At 44.2% G+C, this 20,283-nt stretch overlaps 1 protein-coding gene across 2 annotated transcripts in view; it reads left to right on the top strand.

Annotated features, from left to right (window-relative positions):
• The window catches only part of PAX5 (paired box 5), a 134,909-nt gene that overhangs the window by 50,594 nt on the left and 64,032 nt on the right, over positions 1-20,283 (top strand). For both annotated transcript variants that reach the window (XM_072031352.1, XM_038171000.2), the window contains exon 7: positions 17,172-17,301. In XM_072031352.1, the coding sequence (XP_071887453.1) occupies positions 17,172-17,301 (130 nt within the window). The remainder of the gene's footprint in view (positions 1-17,171; positions 17,302-20,283) is intronic.

Below are 20,283 nucleotides of genomic sequence, written 5' to 3'. Positions count from 1 at the left end.
AGGACCATAATGAGGCATAACATGATGTGACCAGATTCAGCACTATGTAGGTCACTGACTTAAAGGAGAGCTACTTGCTGCTAATAGCAGATAATTCCCTGGCCTTTCCTGATGCTTTCATGTTACTTTTAACCAGAACTAAACTGGATATCCCTTCCTTTATTATTTCCTGGATAAAACATGGATATTCTGGGTTTAGGTAGGAACAGATTCAGGAATCAGATAAACATATAATAATATATGCAATCATGAGATGCAGTCTGGATCTGGAGATAAGTACAGGCAGATGAAAGTTGGATATTTAATACACCTGAAAAAAAAAATACCAGAAAGTTGGACAAAGTAAAAACAAACAAACAAACAAAGCAAGTGCACAGTAAGATACCGATTGCCCTCTGTTGCAGAAGTGTTTTAATAAAGTAACTCTCCAAACTGACCAAAAGAGGGGTGTAAATCCTTTTGGAAACCTTCAGGTGTTACGTTTTAAAGGCAAGTGTAAGCCATCTTCCAAAGAGGAGATTAGACTTTCTGTTAAAGGAGCTGTGTTGGCTCGGGTGTCCACTGTGGTACCACTGCTGAGGAGGGAGGAGATGTACAGTCCTTCTTACAATATTCGGTTTTGATCTCCATCAATAATAGGGGAGGTCCAAGATAAAGACAGGAATGAAGGCTTTTTGTAGACTTACATTAGTTTTTATTGTGACTCACTTACTCTAAAAGTGCAGGCAGTAGAGAATCAGAAGGAAGGAATGAACCGTAGGACCATATATTTGCTCCTGGTCTCTGAAATATGATTAGTATGTTTTTTCCTATGACACTATCTCTGGGTGGACAGTGGCTGCTGAGGATCTCCCTAAATTACTCTGAGGGTTGTAAAGAGAAAAGTAGAACTATCATTTATTTATATCTTCCCAAAACTTCATGCTGCCCTGTAACAGTGAAAATTATGGAACTAATTCATGGCTATATCTTCATGTTCAGGGTCAAATCTTTTCCTGATCTGCCACCTGCAGCAAGGGTTTGACTATGTAAATGCAGTCATCTGGGAAGAGCATGCAGGCAAGTCCTCTGTGTGTGGCCGAGATGCCCCCTGTGCTTCTGACCCCTTGAGCCCCCCATCTCTGCTGGTGGCCGCAGTGATGCTGCCGTGTGGTGCCAGGGCACTGTGGCGGTGCAGGTGCTGGTGCCACCTCCTCAGCACCTTTCTCTGAGCCCCGGGTCCCTCCTGCCTGTGGGGAGTGGTGGATGAGGGCAGGTGGTACAAGAGGAAATGTGGAGCAAATTGCAGGTTGGAAAAGCAGGTCTGTGATTTTTACAGCTACACCTCTGTCAGCCAAAACAACTTCTGATGCAGGCCATGGCTTTATTGGTGGGAGGGGAAAAAATACAAAAAAACCCCAACAAAAACAAACCTCTAAAATCCAGCCTAAGAAAGCATGTCAGGAGAGGAAAAACCTTCCCATATTTACTCTCAGTAGACTATTAAGCAACACCAGGCTATTAATTTGGCTTTTGAGTCTTCACTGAAGCCCATAAAAGTGCACAGTTGTCAAATGGAGTTCATTTTAATTTCCTTTCAATCACAGTAAATTATTCAGGTGATAAATCAGCTGGAGCAGCCTCCTGGCTGTAATAGAAACCCTAATTCCTGGCTAATTATCCAGCCCATTGCTGCCAGCAGATCAATACTACTACCAAATGGAAAGGGCGACGGGTTCACAGCAGGAAGGGTGGCGGAGGGACAGCAGCTGGGAGTACTGGTGCACCCGTGACCCCCTGTGCAGTTCAGAGGCTGTGGGAGGTTAAGCTGTGCAGAGGTTTCTCTCTTCACCCCACCTTTCTTAAGGGAACACATCCCCTCGTGCTCAATAATTTACGCTAGGGCCTGTGATGCTCTGTGTTGCAGAGGCAACTGCAGCCCACAGTGTGCTGTGCTGTGCAGGACTGGGGCTCGGATCCCTGCTTGCGGGTGCGGGTGTAGGGGATAGTGCCTGCTGGGGTCTGGAGTGGGTTTCAGCTCTGTCCTCCGGGCTGTACTCTTGCTACTTGGTAAGATAATGTGCTGGCCTTTAGTTCTGCTGTTCCTCAGGCTTGGGACTTAGCTGTTGGTCTTCAAGAAAAGCCATGGAAAGGCTCTTTGGTTGCGTAGGAACAGGCCCCCTGGATCCCAGGGGGCATGCCTTGTGTGCTGCAGAGAAGTACTCACCCCTGGTACTTCCCATCCATGCTGGCTGCTGTGTAAAACACAGGCAGAGATGGGGAAAGAGCCCCCTTTGAGGGAGTCAGGTGCTACTTGGAAGGAGAGCTCTGGCTGAAAATAATTTTGCTTGTTAATAACACCTTTTAATAATGGCAAAATGTAAAGAGGTTAAAAAACAGGCTGCAGAGAACCAGTGCTTAGCCATAACATAGGGCATCTGGCTGGGAAGGAGAAATAGTTCCTTGGAGATGATAGCTGTTCTTACTGGACCTCCCTGCATGAAGTGTTTGTTCAAGAGCCTGTCCCTTGCCCCTTTGAGCCCTGAGATGCTGCAGCCCTTGATGTCTCCTTTCCTTGCCACAGCAGACAGAGGGCATCCTGAAAGAGAGGGGTAGAGAAGTACTTTGGGCATTGCAATGCCTTTCTGGGCTCTACCACCCCATTTTTTCCTCTTGACTGCTCCCAGTTTTGAACATACATGAAAATAAAAATTCAGGAGTTAAATAAAAAGCCAGCCTTGCTGAGTAGGAGCTCTCCCTTTTCCCCGCCTTTTTTTCTCTTTGGTCTGTATGGGTGCAGCCACGAGATATTTTTTCCCCTCAGACGTGCGCCCCTCGTTATGCAAAGGCTGGCATGGAGGGGATTTCATCAGAAGATGTATTGCCGGTCCCCCAGTTTCCACTCAGCACTTTGGCACTCTGCGTATCTGAAGTACAGCACCTCTCTCCCTGTGTCCCATCACAGGAATGATGTCCCAGTCTTGATGACAACGGTGATCTTGAAGTGGTTCAGATAGAAAATCTCTTCCTCCAGGTTTCACCTGTGCCGAACTGTTTCCCAAATGTGCTAAAGTTGCATGGTGGGACTGTAGTGAAACTGTGGGGAGAACGGCGTAGGCAGGGCACAGCCCAGCTCAGAGGCACTGCATCTTGCAAAGACAGCAACTGGTCTCTTCTGGGAAACTCGTCAGTGCTTTCATAAATTTTGTATAGAAGTGGGAAATTTTAAAGAAGCTGTTTCCTCTTGTTATCTTGCCACATTTCTTTTGTAAGTTTAGAGCTGTCTTTTAGCGATTTTTCTCTCTTTGGTCATCATATATTTGGCTGATCAATAGCATCTTTTTTTTTTTCAATATAGAAAGAGAAATAAAGTTTATCACTTTAGTGTGTTTAAAATAATAATAAAAAAATCAAATATTTGTCTTAAGCAGAGTCTTTCTTCCAAGGTTTTGTGTTGTTAGGAGACAGTTAATTGAAAGTCTGTGTGTACGAAAAAGGGCATAGAGAGTAGCTAGGCAAACAGTGGACATTGTCCATGTTGAGCAGAGATGTACTGGCCACACATTAAATTTTTAATATCACATCAAAGCATAATATATATGAGTGAGATGAGTAGAATCGTAATTGCTCATGTAGTCTTTGTCCCTTTGAAAAATAACAGATGGAGTCATCCATGTGGTTTACAGTATGGATATTTGTTGTGCTCTGTATGTGTAGGAAAACCACATCAGGAACTGTCTTGAAGCTGGTTTTCTCCGTGGAAAAAGACAACTTCTTGTAATGGCCCCCATCAGTCACATCAAAACTGACCTACTTCCTTCTCTCCATGTTAGCCCTGTAAGAGAGGGAAAGAGGAATCTATAAGCAAACACACTTGCCTGTTGATTTATTTAATGTGGTGCCTGCTCACATTGCATTCGGACGGAAGGGGTTTGCACCGGCATTTGAAGAATGGGAACAAGACTTACTTTCTTGGTTTCTGGTGAATGTCTGGGTCCCACAGGCTTCGAATAGACCCCAATAAAACTTCCACCCATTGGTTTGGAAGTCACTGCTGGTCCGAGCTCATTTGTGGTCTTTTCCTAAATCTGTTACTTAAGTCAGCAAACAGGTTTCTCAAGATGTTCCACATAAAGTGTGTGAAGAGCTGAATATCTTGACGTGTTAAAGGATTTGAAAGGAGTCAACCTCTTCATTGCAGTGCAGTGTGGCAATGCAAGAGACAGTGGGCATGAAATGATGCAGGAGAGCTCAGGGTATAAGGAAGTTTTCATCCTGGGGATGATCTAGGAGTGGAAGGGGCTGCCCTGTGAAGTTGTGCCATCTCCACCCATGGCAGTTTTCAAGATGACACTGGATAAATCCCTGACCCAATGGCTGGCCCTGCTTTAAGAGACTTTTAATTTCTCAACAATGCTTTCAGAAGTTCCTTCCAACCTGAATTATCCTATGACAGATATCCTATGACAGAGCAGATGCTGGCTTTTCAGAAGAATGCAGTAGTTTTGGGTTGCCATTTGTTGAGTAAGGAATTGAATGAAACGTGCAACAAAGTGGTTGTATGATGACATAAAGGAATTGCAGAGATGAGACTTCTAGGAAAAAAAAAAAAAAGCTAATTTCAAAATTCCTCTCTGCTCATATCAATAGTGCCTGCTTAAAAATTGCGTGGCAGCAGAATTTGCTGAACTGAAAAAATAATTACTCTGAAATGAGGAAGGCTCTTGCGTGAAGAGAGCAATGTAACATGTAGGGCATGGTTTCAGTCCTTCTTCTCTCCTTGAAAATATAATTGAATAATGGCAACCACAGAGAGACAGGGGTTCTCTTGGTCATTTTCCATGTTGCAGATGTCCCTCCAAGTTGATTTCTGAGGTAGTCCAGACAAGTCATGTGTTGAGTGATATCCAAAAGGCTAAGCTAGAAAAGGTTGCCAGATTGTGAGGCTTTACACTGATGGGAGTTTTTTTTTGAAGCCATAGATCTCATGTCTGTGTTTTCATTAAGGCAAATATTTTTTCTCTGGTTCTTGTGGTTGTGGAGAATAGTTTGAAAACATGACCCCCAGATATACTTCTGGCATTAAAATGGGACAGCTGTCAGGTGTGTCATATAAACAGTGAGGTTCCCTTCTGATTTTCTGAACCTGTTTTCTTGTTGGGATGTTTTGATGCCTGTGCAGCACCTGGACATTTTCAGCATAGCTGCAAAAATGATTTTAGCAGGAAAATGATGATTATTAAAAAGCAGTGTATCTAGTTAACCTGTCAAGAAGACATTTTGACAAAAACTAAAATATTTCATGCAAACCTGTCATCTTTGATGACTTTTCCATGCAGAAGATCCCTCACTGGGGTCTTTCACAAGAGTGAGGAGGTGCAAGGCCTCAAGTGTATGTACCATGCTTTATCATCTGCCTACCTTTTTCTGTTTTGCTTTGTTTTTCACATCTGTGTGCAGACTTTCTAGGCTGCTTTTATACGGCAGAATAAACAGTTTCCCTGCCCCAGGAAGGCCGGGTGAACTGAGATATTTACATGCGGGGGTGGGTGTCTCAGAGGTAGGTAGGTGATCCTGCCTACCCTGGTCCCTCTGAGGACAGACTGCCAGTGTACTGTCTCTGTACCTCCACACATTTGCTGCCTGTCAGGTTTAGTTGTCAGTGGGTTTCAGCCAATTAGCGAAGGGAAAACAAATAGCTCAAGATTTACCCTCTGACATGCATTTGGTTAAATGCCTGTTAAGTGTTGGCGAGTGTAATGTAAAAGAAAGCATCACATCACTCCCCAAATTTTTTCCGTACAAAGTGTTTTCATTCTTGTGAACCTTTCAGAGAGTGTATCTGAGGAGGAGGGAGTATTTCTGTGCTTGTGTTTCTCCAAAGCCCTCTTTTACAAGCTTCTCTGTGCCCTATCTTGTTGCTGCACAGAGACCTTGGGTTAAGGACTCATAGCCCGCTGTCTGTGCAAGGGCTGTTTTTCCACTTCGTTCAGTTCCCACTGCCTATCTAAACTCCCCTGAAGACACAGTTAACAAGTGATCAGTAAATCTTTGAGAACAAGGTTTGTCCTTATATTTTTGGCTTTCCCACATGAAAACTGTCTTGCAGTGTTGTGGCCCTCCCCATTCCAGCCTTGGGTACAGTGAAGACATGAGAGAAGGAAGCTTTGGAAGAATGTTTGCTTGTTTGCTTGATGGGGCCAATTTCACACTGGCAATTTGATTGGGACTTTAGCTTTGTAGTTGCTTCCAACAAAACGTAAAATAGAGGACTTCAATCTACCATGGGTTCACCTGGCTCTCAGGAACACAAATATGAAAAATAAATTGAAGTCTTTTAGAAAATAAAATACTAATGTTTTTGTCTAGCTTCCAAAGTGGCCTGAAATCAGGAGTTTGTGGTTTGAAAGGATTTGTTCATCTTTGACTTCGTAGCATGACACAAAATACTGCAAATTCTGCGTCTTTCTCCATTGTTCTTCATGCGGGTAGAGATTAAGTGTACCTAAAGTGGTAAACGTTGCCCAGATCCTTTTTTGCCGTGTGTTACTGTTTTGAAATAAGCGTATTGCATACAATATGAAGCATAGAAAAGCTGAATGAGCTGCTGCTCAGAGTCCCAATAGATGTCATACAAAAGAGGCTTGGGGCAGAGAAGTCACAAAGCAAAAACATATGAATCTCACACTCGACCTGGTGGTATTTCCAACTTTATTAGGTTGTCTGCTACTCATGTGGTCTGTTAGGACCCTTATTTTTGTATACTATTGATCATATAGAAAGAAGGATGTGGCAGGAAGGGAGTCAGCTGTAACCTGTGGTCTCTTTTGGGTGTTTAGTTGTTACCTTCACGATACTCATTCTCTACATCTGTATAACAGACAGTTATAAAAGGAGTACTGGTGACTGTCTCAGACAGCATTTGTTAAATACCTTGAGATAGTTCATCTGAAACCGTTACAAACATACAAATGTTGTTCTTAGAAATGTGCACATGACATCTCAAGAGTCAGGAGCAGTTGGTACCACAGATTAAAGATATGTAGCAACATAGATGTAAACGTCATGCACGTTCCTAGTGTGCCTCGTATTTCTGCTTCATATTTTTTCAGTAAGGAAATATGAATGGCTCTACTGCAGGTTGCATTTTCTTCTGTGCTTAGATGCTTCAGTGGAAGCAGCAGAGCCACGATAACAGGAGGATTGTACATCTTCCCTCCCCCTGTGGCTGAAATTCTTACTGTTGTTGATGAAAGTGTCTAGTTCCTTTCAGAATAATGAAAAACAATGTGTTTTAGTAATATCTTATGACAATGAATGGCATAAAGTGATTTTGTGCTGGTTTTAAAGAAATACAAAAACTATTGTTCCATCAGCATTGAATATGTTATGTGTTATTTTAATTGGATGACTCTTTTTGGCACTATGTGTAGAAGGATAGAATCTGCTGAAAAGAGAATAGCGTGGTGGTCATTTCATTTGTGCTGGGGTTGAGCCAATTCATGAAGAGGAGAGCATAGGGGAAGAGCAAGATATGAAAAAAAAACAACTACATGAACCCACAGCAAAAGCTGGACAGGAGGAAATGAGGGACTCCCTCCAAGGGAGGAGGAAGAGGACAGGGGAGATGCTGTTTTGAGGCAAAGACACTCATATTGACGATGGTGCCAGCGTCAGCAGGATGAGCATGCAATGCTGGTGCTAAGAACAGCTGGTGAGAGGTTCCTGAAAGCGTGTTAGGCAATTTTTGTACTCCTCAGGAAATGAAACTGTGTTTTAGTTTGTTTTAGTTGTTGAGCAGTACTTACACTCGAGGGCTTTTCAGCTTCTCACACTGAGGAGGCTGGGGTGTGCAAGAAGCTGGGAAAGGATACAGCCAGGAGAGCTGACCCCAAGTGGCCAAGGTCCCACACCATGTGGCTTCATGCTGAACAATAAATACTGGAGGAGTTGGCTGGGGGTGCTGCCCCTTGTGCTCTAGCTGGGCATTGGCCAGGAGGTGCTGAGTAATTGCATTGTGCATCACTTGTTTTGTGTATTCTTTTATCATTATTAATATTATTGTTAATTTCATTTTCTTTTCTGTCCTATCGAACCGTCCTTATCTAAACCCACGAGTTTTGCTTTTTTTTTTTTATTTTATTTTTCTGATTCTCTCCACCATCCCACTGTGGGAGTGAGCACATGGCTGCATGGTGCTTCCCTGCCTGCTGAGTTAAACCACAACAGGAAGCTCTGGCATTTATATGGTGAGAAAGAACCCATGCAGAGACTGTGAAAGGACACTTGATGAACAAGTAGCCTGGACAGGGCTAATGAAGGAGAGTGTGCAATAGAGGAGATAGGTGTTTCTGAAGAAACTGAGGAATGTTTATACTGGGAGACATAGACAAATGAGCAGTTGAGGATGGATGTGTGGAGATGCAAATCACAGCAAAAGCAGAGATCAGCTGTCTCCATTGTTGTCCTGTCATTGTTCATTTGAACACTTGTTACTTGCCTGGTGAGTCTGAAAACTAGAAATCGCTATGGCTCACTGAGATGTATGTCTATTTTTTTTTTTTTTTTGGGAGGCCTTATCATGATTTTCTGTGGAGACTTCTCCTTACAAACCAGTAGGAAGAGACTGCTGGCTTTCTCTGCCCCAGGCAGGTGACTGGTGCTTTTAATGAATCTACGAAAGGCTTCGTTAAAAAATGTCTTGAAGCATGTGTAGGCCTTTGCTTTCTTCCCGCCAAGCCTTCCAGAAGAGGTTCAAAGATGCTGAGGGCAAGAGACAGCCAGGCAGCAGACTTAGTTTCCTTTTCTTACCTGATATGCGGTGGTGGTGTTGCTGTGGGCATCTCGCTAGGAGTCAGGGATGCTTTTCACCACAGGTTATAGAGAGAACCAGGTCTGACAGTGTGGCCTGCAGTGACTGTGGCCCCAGCCTTCCTTTTTGGCTGGTTTTGTGCTACATCCACAGCCATCTTTTCCAATGCTGAAAGGCCTTTGCATGCTGTCCAATAGGCCTGGTAGTCCCCCTCCTCGCCCAGGGATGGGGGACTGGCACATCCCACAAACCACACGGTGACCCTGGAAAGGAGTCTCCTTCCCCGAGGTCAGCTGCTCCTTGGCCTCAGCTCCACAGGCTTCTGCACGGCTGGGAATAAAAGCAGCCCAGCTGAGCACTCCCACTGGAGGCAGTGGAAGAGCATCCCATGTGGCTCTGCTCGTTAAATCCAGGCAGACATGTCTAGTTATGCACTTCTCATTTTGGTTGGAAATAACTGCTTCCTACTGTAGTTAATTTTGCTCTAGGTAATCTCTGAGGCTGGAGACAGGTCACAATTCAAATTTGAAATGAAGTCAGTCAGCCTTGCATATGCATGCCTAGGCACAATTCACTCTATTCAGACCTTGGTTTTATTCAATTTGCTAGTTCTGCTTAGAAAAATAACAAAACAACAACAAAAGAACATTTTCTGCCACAAGTGCTGGTTGTTTTCTGTGCTGCAGTTTCATGGGGTTTTGTTGTTCACCATGGGCAGCCTCTGTGGAGGGTGTGCGCGCGTGTGTGTGTGCGCGAGTGTGATTTACTGGTCTGTGGAATGCCACGTCTTTAAAATTGCAGTGCCCATTTCCTGCTGAAATAATTTCTACAAAGAGAGGCTCCTATTACAGCAAGAGGAGCATGGACGTCATGATTTATTATTATTTATAGTCCCAGGGCCTTGTTTATGCACGATGGGTTGGGTGCTCAGGATAGGAATGCCATTATGCAAATGACATTGAATGTCCTTACTGAGCCTAAATAATTTTTGTATTGGACGATTAAACCTCATCTGTTATTGATATGGGCTGCAGTCGGGCTATTAAAGAGTCCCAACAGTACTTACTCCCAGTAATGGGAAAATTGAGAGGAAGAGACTAAACAATTGCCTCAAGTGTGCTGTGATTGTCTGGTAGGAGTGGAACATAACGAACCCCCTGAATGGAAATCGTGTTTACTACTTAGGGATAAATAAAAAGGGAGAACATGCAATAAATTACGCTTTGTGATTTGAATCAGCGCACAAGAGAATTTGCGTACTTTCAATTTATTTATTTGATTTTTTTTGAGGGGGGGTAAATACCATGAGTGGCCAGGAATAATCCCTGCACCGTGCTCGGCTCCGGCTGGGGGAGGGTCAGGAGACCCAGCCTCTGAGGGAACGCAAGAGCCACAATGTCCTTGCGCCTTTCTTTTTGACACAGCTGTGTGTTCACATTTTGATCAGTGTTGATAGCTTATGAATTCCAAAATTGACAAAATTTACAGAAAAATGAGGATAATCCATCTTCCTTAGCAGCCTGTCAGGAGCTGGCTATACTTCATAATCTTCAATTACAGATGCTATTTTCAGACATTTACATGCAGATATTAGAAGAAAATGAAAATGAGAAACAAAGAGCGAATGGAAATGCAGTTATTTATATGTATAAAAGAAAACCAGGTAAATTCTAGGCATTTAGATTGGATTTGGGGATCCCTTTGGAAAATCTGAGAATGGGCTCGTCTGCTTATGGATCTCACTGTGGAAAAGTAAAATGTAGCGTAGAGTGTCCCACATGCAGATAATCTGAAGATTTAGGTCAAAAGCCAGTCAGCTGTTCTGAAGTATGAGGGCAATTGTGTTCATGGCAGGGTGTACTAATTCCCCTTGTTTTCAGAAGAATCTCTGGGGATTCACACAATCCTAATTGGATTTGGGTTAAAATGAAGCACTGCTGTTATTATTATTTTTAACATTTTTTTTTTCTTTTGTGAAAGGGAGTTTTAGAAATATTCTGTTTACACAGAGGGAAAAAAGGCTTTATCACTGAAATCAAATTTTCATGCCCTTTAAGAGAGTAAGAGCCAAATGCTACCAAAAACCAAACCAAACCAAACCAAAACAACAAAAAAAGATAAATTAGAGTACAGCTCCAATTAGCTGTGTAAATGGGTTTTATTCCAAACCAGAATTAGTTTCAGTGATAGCAGTGAGTAGAGCAGGAAATGTGATGTAAATTATAAAATGGAGGGGTGGCTGGTGGGGTGGCAGCGACAAGGCTTTGATATATGGCTTTTCAGATGCCTTTCCAGTCCAAATCCGAGGCGGTTGAGGAGGAGGGCTTCGGAATGAATTTCCCATTCCCATAAAATTTAAGACCGAATAGCACCAGTGCCCGTGCAGCTGCATGTGGCACCGAGTTTCTGAAAGCCTGGGGAGATTAATTAAAGCTGCTTTGGATTAAGCTCTCCGAACCATATCTAATGTTACGAATTTCTTCCCTTTGTGAGGCTGGTGTGGGGGTTTCACTAGAAAGCCTGCCTGGTGTCTGCTAGTTCTGCCTTTCTTTATTAATTTTGAAAGTATTACGACAGGATGACTTGGATCTGTTAAGTATGAGCTCTTGCTTGCTGCTGCCACAATGGATTAGCAGAGCTGTGACCTGGGCTGAGTGACCAAGTGGACAGCCCTACACCTTTAAGGAGACCTCAGATCAGCGTCTGCCCTGAACAGTAAAAGCTGTGTTGAGCAGTGAAGGCCCCCTGTGACATCCCTGTCTCACTGCCAGCTGGTCTGCTCGGGAGAGGCAGGCAGCAAGCACGATCGGCACCAAAGCAGCGCCAAGCCCTGAAGCCCCCAGGCTGGTGCTGTGCTCTGGCAGCCCAAGCCACCGTTGTGTTGCGTCAGGCAGGGATTTTCTTTAGGTGCTGCATGCCAAGCAACACTGTTGGTCTGAAGGCAGCCATGCGAGTAGCAGGAAGGCACAAGGCACGTTGCTTTATGCCTGCTTGTTTTTTTTGCAGGTGTGATTTGGAAAATGGAGCAGATGCAAAAGCAACATGTGCAAGTCCCACAGGATGCCAGCTGGCTCCTTTGGATAGTCACTTTCCCTGTGTAGCAGGCACCTCTTTTCTGTCTTTTCCTGAAGTGGTCTCATGAGGGGGGTGCAGGGTCTGTGCCACTGGAAGGGGGGAAGAGGGAGCAGAGGGGAATGCGTTTGCTTAGCACTGCCCGGATTGCAGCACTGCTGCAGGGCTAACCCCAGACCCTTGCACAGAAGAATCCCCCCCTTACCTCTGTAAGTTTCCCATGCTGGATCCCAGCACTGGGCTGTTTTAGGGAATGCCCTTTTTCCCCACTACATGCCCTCCTTTGTCTATTCTGGATATATCGTGAAGAGACAGCGGCTCTATCTGTAAGGTCTGTTGACCTTCTGGTGATTTATACTCAGGCATCTTTGTTAGAGAAAGTATAGGGTGAAGCCAGTGATGGGTTATCTCACCACTTTACTGTGGTGCCACGGGAGATGCCAGTGTGCCTTCTGCCACGCTGTGTATGTTACAGAATCACAGAATCACAGAACTGAAGGGGTTGGAAGGGACCTCCAGAGATCATCGGGTCCAACCCCCCTGCCAAAGCAGGTTCCCTAGATCAGGCTGCCCAGGTAGGCGTCCAGACAGGCCTTGAGTATCTCCAGAGAAGGAGACTCCACAACCTCCCTGAAATAATTTGTGAACAGTACCAAAGTACTCCTGCACCTCTTTTCCCAACATATGCTCATCGCCTCCACCACCTCCCACAAATATCTTTCATGCCACAGCTTGTCTTCTGGTGGTGCAACAAGGTGTGAAAGATAGGGCTGGGTACAAGGCTCCTGTGAGCTGCTGCGGTTCAGGATGCTCTGTCAGCTCACGGTGACTGAGGTTGTCCCTCTAAATGTGTAGCTGAGAAACTGAAGGCAGCAGAATTGGCATGGACACAGAAGGTGGTTTCACGTGTTTTCTACAGAAGGTTGTGATACATGCATAAAAGTTGATTGTTTCCTCCTCATCCTCATGTGTTCACATCCCCATGGGCTGGTGATGGGTATTTGCATGCAGGGTGTGGAGGGAGCTCTTCCCCCAGTAGGTACTTGCTGTGAGAATTGGTTCAGTACCTACTGCACGCCATGAAGAGACACAGACACCCAGCTCACACTCCAGTTATTTCTCCTGGCCCCAGTGACTTCTGAAAAGTGCCCCCTGGCACAATTATTCCTATAAATGTGGGACTCTGCCTCAATTTCCCCTTCCATAAAGCGGATGGGATGGTACTTAGAGAGAGATTGTGAATGACACCTACCAAGTGCCCTGGTGCCACAGAGTCTGCCCAACACCACGTGAGGGAAGGCACTGGCCTGTGACTGCCCACACATCTCAGTGCTGCTGGCAATGCCAGTGCACAGATGTGGGCGAGGGGTGCCACAGAGGAAATACCTGGAAATAAAGCCTCTGAGATTAAGGTGGATGTGAAACTTCTGCTGGAGTAGAACCTTTCCCATCTTCACACAATGAAGGTTGGCAGGGAAAGCACCGTGTGGACGCTCCTGCGTGAGGCATAGGGTGGGCTGCTGCCCTTGCACACAAAGTGGCCACCCCTCTCCTCACCACCCCGGCTTCTCCCCTGTCCAGCTCCTTTGCCCAGCACCAGGTCCTCCTGAGCCAAAAGGGATGGGGCAGGGCGAGCATGAGACCCTGTCTGGCCTCTCCTTTCAGTTTGTCCTCAGTCTCTCCCCTTTTATATATTCCTCGTTTCACATGTCTGTGTTTTCTCTCCTCCATGCTATGGCAGTGGTGCTCCATGCTGATGAGACAGTACGTGGTACAACCGCAGGCAGTCATTTTTCAGGTAATTTCTAGGGTACTGAACACCCGACTCTTGCTTTTTCACCTACCAAGCAGGTCGGGCTTCCTGCTGCAGAGGGAGAGGCCCCATGGTCACACCTGGGCCGCTTGTCACTGCCAGCAGTGCTGGCTCACACGTAGAAGGGGAGAAGCCAAATTCTGAGCCCCCTGTGCTGCAGGGTTCATCCCCTGGCTGCCTGCTGTCCTGCAGGTCTGCTCCAAGGGATGGGGACCTCTCTTCAAAGTGCTGAGCACAGGGCTGGTTACAGCATCTCACAGCTTGGCGACGAGAGACACCTTCTGCAGCAGCACGCTTCCTTCTCTTCCCAAAGCTGCCTGCCCTCCTCCTGACTAGTGCTGCTCCATTAGCCTGGTGCTGGCCTTGGCTGCCCCCTGAGTGCCTTGTGGTAGGTGCTTTGACCACAGAGGTGTTTAATGGGCTCACCTTGGCCTGGACAATGTGGCTGCGAGTCAGTTGTGGTGGGTCTGGAGCAGCAATGGGCTTGTGTCTGTTTGGCGTGGTGTCTGGAAGCCCCAGATCATCTGCTCATCTGCAGCTCTTTGGCCTGGCTGCAGGTGCTGGTGGCTCCGAGGAAGGATGCTGGCATGGTTTTGCCGTGGGAAAAACAGGAAAATCCCTGAAAATCCCAGTATTCTTACCTCCATAGCAGGCAGGTGCAGGCTGGCCTCCATCTCCTCCCGTGGTGCACACACCATCAGGTTCCTGCTCCCTGTGCAGGGTGACACAGAGCACGGGTATGCCATTGTCCTTGCTCCCAGCAGAGTGTGCTATACCCTTCTAGCTATCTGCTTCTGCTACTGAAAACGGGTAAATCCCTCCCAGCTTGAAAAGCCCAGCTGTCGTTTAGTTGATGGGGTGTTTTCAGATCACTACAGTTAAAATGTGAGACCTGTTCCTGTTACAGTGTCCTCCTAGGTCAGTTACTAGGACCTCAAAGCTGAAGAAAGCTGCAATGTTTTGACATTTTGCAGAATGCTCTGCACTCTCATGGCAGGGATTTTTCAGGTGGGGTCCTGGGCTGCTCTCAGTTGGGTTTGAGCAAGGAGTAGCAGCCCCTATAGCACCTTTTGGCTGTAGGGGGCTGTGTGTGACCCAGCATGTGGCACTGCAGTGTGCTTTCTCTCAGCTGAGCCCAAACTATCAGCTTCCCCTTCAGCAGTGTGAAACCACATTCACACTCTGCTTCGTGGCAGATGAAAGAAATGTAGGAAGCTCTGAAGAGATTGCCAGGTCTGAACGTAGTGCATTTACAGCTTCTTAGAGCAGCAGGAGTAAAACAAGGAGTCCTTTCCCTAGGGACGGGTGTGTGCTTTTCTCCAGACTGCAGAAGTACCATCCCCAATGTAAGGCAGCAGGACAGCTTTCTCCCTGCTGTGCTTCCTGCACATCCCACGCTGCGAGGACAGCACCAGCTGCCTGTGATGTCTCTGCAGAACTTCAGCCATGCTTTGTTCATCCAGTCTCTTTTCAGGTCAGGGCTTCAGGAAGCTAAAAAGTTCAGGTATGCTGCTAAGTATGCACATCCCCAAGTGGGGTTGCAGACACAGGACTCTGGAGCCGTGTGGGAAGGCTGGCTGCTCCACACAGAGCAAGTACTGCAGCGAGGGACAGGGCCTGTGGGCAGCCTGGCAGACGAAACAGGGTCTCTGTGATGATTTTTTTTTGGGTAGGATGTGAGACTAGACCAAAGAACTTTGGTTGCACTGGTGACAGCATAGAGGAGTGCTGCTCCTCCCAAAGGTCTTCCCAAAGGGCAAGGATTGCCAAGGTGCAGAAGTAGAGCTGAAGCAGAGGTGCAGGCAGTGCATATCTCTGAGGCAACAGTGTTAGAAGAAAGAGACTGGGCTCATGAAGGCAAGGAAAACATGGGGGTGAGGGGAGTTTTGGAGGAGGAATAAGCTGGAAAGGCTGAGGAATAGGAGAAATCTAATGCAAAGGGAAGAATGGAGATGATGATGAGTCTTTGATGAGAAGTCCTTGATGAGAGTCTTTGATCCAGAGGACCCTGCAGTGCTGATCCATGAGCAGGGTGAAGAGAGAGGGTGGCCAGCAGCTATTCACTTTGGCAAAACACATTTGACACACTCATCTGGAAGAGGTTCGTATGGGAGATCTTTCAAGGTGATAGGGGTGCTTGTGCCTCACACAGGTTGCATCCTTGAATAAAGCATGCTTTGATCAATATAAACCTACTACTAATAGGTTATCAAGTTAAATTATGTTCAGCTTAAGTAAGAACTGAGCAACGGAGACACAAACAGGTATATTTGACCCAAAGTACTCAGCTTGTAGCAAATCTCAAATTGTGTGCATTCTAAGAAACTTTCAAGGAGAAAAATGTATTCACACAAGACATGTTTTTTTTCCTCAAAGTAAATTCAAACAAAACAAAAAGTTAACATTTTGATTTGTTTGCTCAAAAAAATCACTGAGGGCTTAAGTAATCACTCTTAACTTCAGCTCTGCACAGTGACATCTGCATTAATACAGTGGGAATCAGCCTTGGAGTTGTTACTAATTTTGTCTGCTTCTGTTGCCTGTTCTTCACTTGAAGTCATAATCATCTGATTATTGTGTATGTGATTACAATCTCTCAAATAAGGGATTAAAATTTTAAGTGGAAATAGCAATAGGGAAGGGAAAACTTTGAAAGTTCCCATTTTTGTGAATGATACCACTAATAAAAAATTAAGGAAAAAGGCAAATGGGCAAATGAAGATGAGCTTTCTGCCATGTATATGGAAGTCCTTCTGGATGTGTGAGTTGACCTCACCTGCTTTAGATTGTCATAGCTACATGGACTTTGACAGAGCTATAGGAGAGAAGGATTCTGACTTCTGAGGACCTGTGCTCATTTACTGTAGCTTCAGCTAATGAGGTTAAAGAATTACCATGAGATGAGAGAGCACCCTTACAACAGTCAGTTTATTTATTTTTAAATAATTTGGATTTTGAAACAGTTGGCTACAAATTAAGCAAGTGCTTTTATTTAAGTGCAAACTATTTCTTATGAAATTATAAGGAAATGAAGTATGCCTAAGTGAAACTGGAAACTGGACCCCTTTATTCCCACCTGTTCATTAGTGTGTGTCTCTTCAAATGCCACCAATGAACTAAGGAGAGTTCAGGTTAACTGACTTGAACAGTTCTCTCTAACAAGCAAATAACTTACACTCGACAGTTATGGTCCCCATTTTGGTCTACAAAACTTCTTTTTTAAAGAACGCTTTGTGACATATTTGTGAGTTTGGCTTTCAGTTTATAAAGAAAGCTCATTTTGGTGTTCTCCAAGAACACCAGTGATAAGAACAGACCCATTTATTATTTTGACTGCTTAACACTGCTGTTTACGCTACCCACGTACTGCCTTAAAAGTAGCCAGTCTGACTGAACAAAAGATTTCAGAGTTCTGCATTGCATTTTGCCATACAGGCAAAAGCTGTTGAATAGTGAATTTATTATTGGTAAAATGTCTTTTGTTTCTTTTTCCAGGCAACTGAATACTCAGCCATGGCATCATTAGCTGGTGGATTGGATGACATGAAGGCCAATATAACCAGCCCTACTTCTGCAGATTTAGGAGCAAGCGTTCCTGGACCTCAGTCATATCCTATCGTAACAGGTAATGAATTTGTTATACACTGATAAATGGTGTGAAGAAGTACACATGTACATTGTAGGGTGATGCTCTTAATGAAGGAGTTGTCTCAGACGTGTAGTTATTCACTCAAAAGTCTCCTTGTAACCATGTGATTTTACAGCAGCTCTGTTGATAGTCCTTGTGTGGATTGTATAAATCATTAGTATTCCTTGGAGCCAACAGATGAAGTAGGATGGAATATGCCTCTCCACCCCAAACCCGCTCTTGTAAATACTAACACTTAACAGAAAATCAGATGCTTGCCTGTGCTTTTGGGATTTGTGGCCTGTTTTTCATAAAGGCATCTGGCATTTTTGGCTGGATGAGATTTTTATGGCATTCAAGCTAACTTGAATTTTGGATGCTTTTGTTTTCTACAAAATTCATGTTTTAGACTTATGGACCTGTAATTTTGCACTAAGATGGAGCATTTAAGTGGAAAGCAATTGTTTGTTCTAGGATTGTCTGCATTTAAGCGAGACCTTATTCAAGAAGGTATAGGGTAAGAGTTAAGGAACAGCTGGAATTTGATAATGCCACGGTCCACTGTTTATTTGGGACTGTCCACATCATGTGGAAGGAGACTGCTAAAATTATAAGAAATACATGAAGCTGTGTCCCAAAAGAATTGTGGGAGTCACAAAAAAAAAAGAAAAGAAAGAAAAGAAAGAAAAAAAAAAGACATAACAAATCCAGCAACAAACCAACCAGGAGTAAAAAAGTTCAGGGACCGTTTCCTATGTATGTTACTCCTGTGTATTACTTTTGTCCTTAAGTCTAACTTGTAGAGATTTTATCACTGAATTTTCTGTGTTTTGCCAGGGATTGGATTTACATGTTTATTTTGTTGCTAAAATTGAAAATGATACTGTTTTTCTTATATTATTTTTTATTTTTATTTTTATTATTATTATATTATTTATTACCTTATCTTGAAAGCACTGCAATCTCATCTAGTAGGTGAGAAGCAAGAAATTACTAAATTGCATTATCATGGAGTGAGACTTAGGAAGGAAAGGAAATGATAGAAAACTTGAATGCTTTCTTGCTTCTGTTTTCCTCTAAGAAACTGCCTGTTCAAGATCTGTACCTAGCCAAAACCAGGTTCACCCAAAAGCTGTTTTAATATTCCAGCAACACTTCTTTCTTTTATGCTGGTTTAAGCACTTCGCATGCTTATTGCATTCCCCCTGCTGTCCCATCTGTGTGAAATCATGCAGGAAATCATATAATGAAACTGAACTGGCTGGAAAATAGCCAAGACCCTCCCCCTTTCAAGCTTCCCCCCCACACCTGAGAAGAAACACCCTCTACAGAGTTACTTTTCAGCCAGGTAGTGTCCCTGGCACAGTACTTGGCGGTGTAATACTAGAATACTAGCACAATGTGTCTGGGGAGGGAAGAGATGGGCAAGTCAATGAGAGAGTCAGCAAGGGGAGCAATAGGGATAATTACCCGATGGCAGTGACTGCTTGCTGGAACTGCTGGTGAAGCTTTTGTTGTGGGCCCAGTTACTGAGGGCCTGAGAAGAGCAGATCGTAGCTTGTGCAAGTGAGTTGCACGAGCCTCAGGTCTCTGGAAGCAGGCAGGATGGACCCAGGAGTTCAAGCAAGATTTCACTTGTTTTATAAAGCCAGCTACTACTATGGCAGGGCCCTGGGAGTTGATGAGTAGATAGTTCCTTATTCTTTCAAGGTATTTAAAAAAAAAAAAAAAAAAAAAAAAAAAAGAAATATTCCAGGTAGCACTGACGTTGTTCAGTTGTTCTGAATTTCCACCAGCTACTAGGAAGAAAATTAATTCTGTTCTAACTGAAACCAGGACACCAGCATTTGAAAAAGAAATGTCTAGCAAGAGATGAATAAACTGAGTTCCAAGCAAAGTTGAAAATAAAGAATTATGGATAAGAACGAGCTTGGAAAACCTTTAACAGAGAACAGGCATGAATATGCCTTTCACCAGGATCTGATCTATACTGTGTATACTAATCTAATACAAATCTTATTCTCAAACCAGCCTCGTTTCATCGGGTTTCTAAAAACATCTCATTTACATGTGGCTCCCAATGATATTGATTAGCCAGGAATGGAGAAGATTGCATGGTAACTCTCAAGGAATCAAGTAATTTTAGGTGCCTTGACACTAGCGTAAGGTGACACTTAGCAATGGAAAAAGGACTTACTACAGTCTTTTGAGCAATGTGCATTAAAACTCTGAGTTTCTGCATATACCGAAATGGCAAAAGAACTTGTTTTGATTTAAAGTATAAAAAGGCCTTGCCAAGCTCACAGGTATCCTATAGATAATTATTACTTATTTTTTAACTTTGTTTTGCAAGAGGCTGACATGGACAGCAGCATTAAGAGTCGTCAGATTTGGTCAGTGTGTTGTTATGGGTGCTGGTCATGCTGGTCCCTTCCAGAAGCAAGGCTGACTATAGATTTCACCTGTAAAGATGACCTTGGGGCGCATGTATGTTCCATGGCCTCTTAGATAACAGAGCTTACTTCTGTTGCCACTGGGATGTTTCTGCTGTTCCTACAGCTGCCAACACCAGCTCGTTCAGAGGCAGCTTACAAGACTTGTGTTTCAGACTGTGCTCCTGTGTAGTCACTTCAATTCATTGTACGAACATCCATCCACAGTTCAAAGAGCACAGGAGCAGCCATTGCATCCTTATCTTACTTATTGGGCATGACTGACAATTTTTTGTACTGCTACTTTCTTAGCATTTGGTGAGCTGACTATAGAAATGGTGCTGCAAAGCTTGTTACATACTTCTCTTGCGCCCTCCTTGTGACTTTATACCCGTGAACAAAAGTTCTAAATGTTAAATTTATTTGTTCTCGTTGACCATGTGGAGCAGGCTTTATGAGTAGAAAGCCTAGAAAAAACCTGCGGTTGGTCTTAAATGTGACAAGTTGCAAGCTATAACAGAAAACATTTTACAAGACAGTAGGTATT

This window comes from Anas platyrhynchos, chromosome Z, assembly GCF_047663525.1.
Source record: "Anas platyrhynchos isolate ZD024472 breed Pekin duck chromosome Z, IASCAAS_PekinDuck_T2T, whole genome shotgun sequence".
NCBI lineage: Eukaryota > Metazoa > Chordata > Aves > Anseriformes > Anatidae > Anas > Anas platyrhynchos.
Note: the sequence above shows the minus strand (reverse complement) of the source record. Positions and strands in the feature narration are given on the sequence as shown.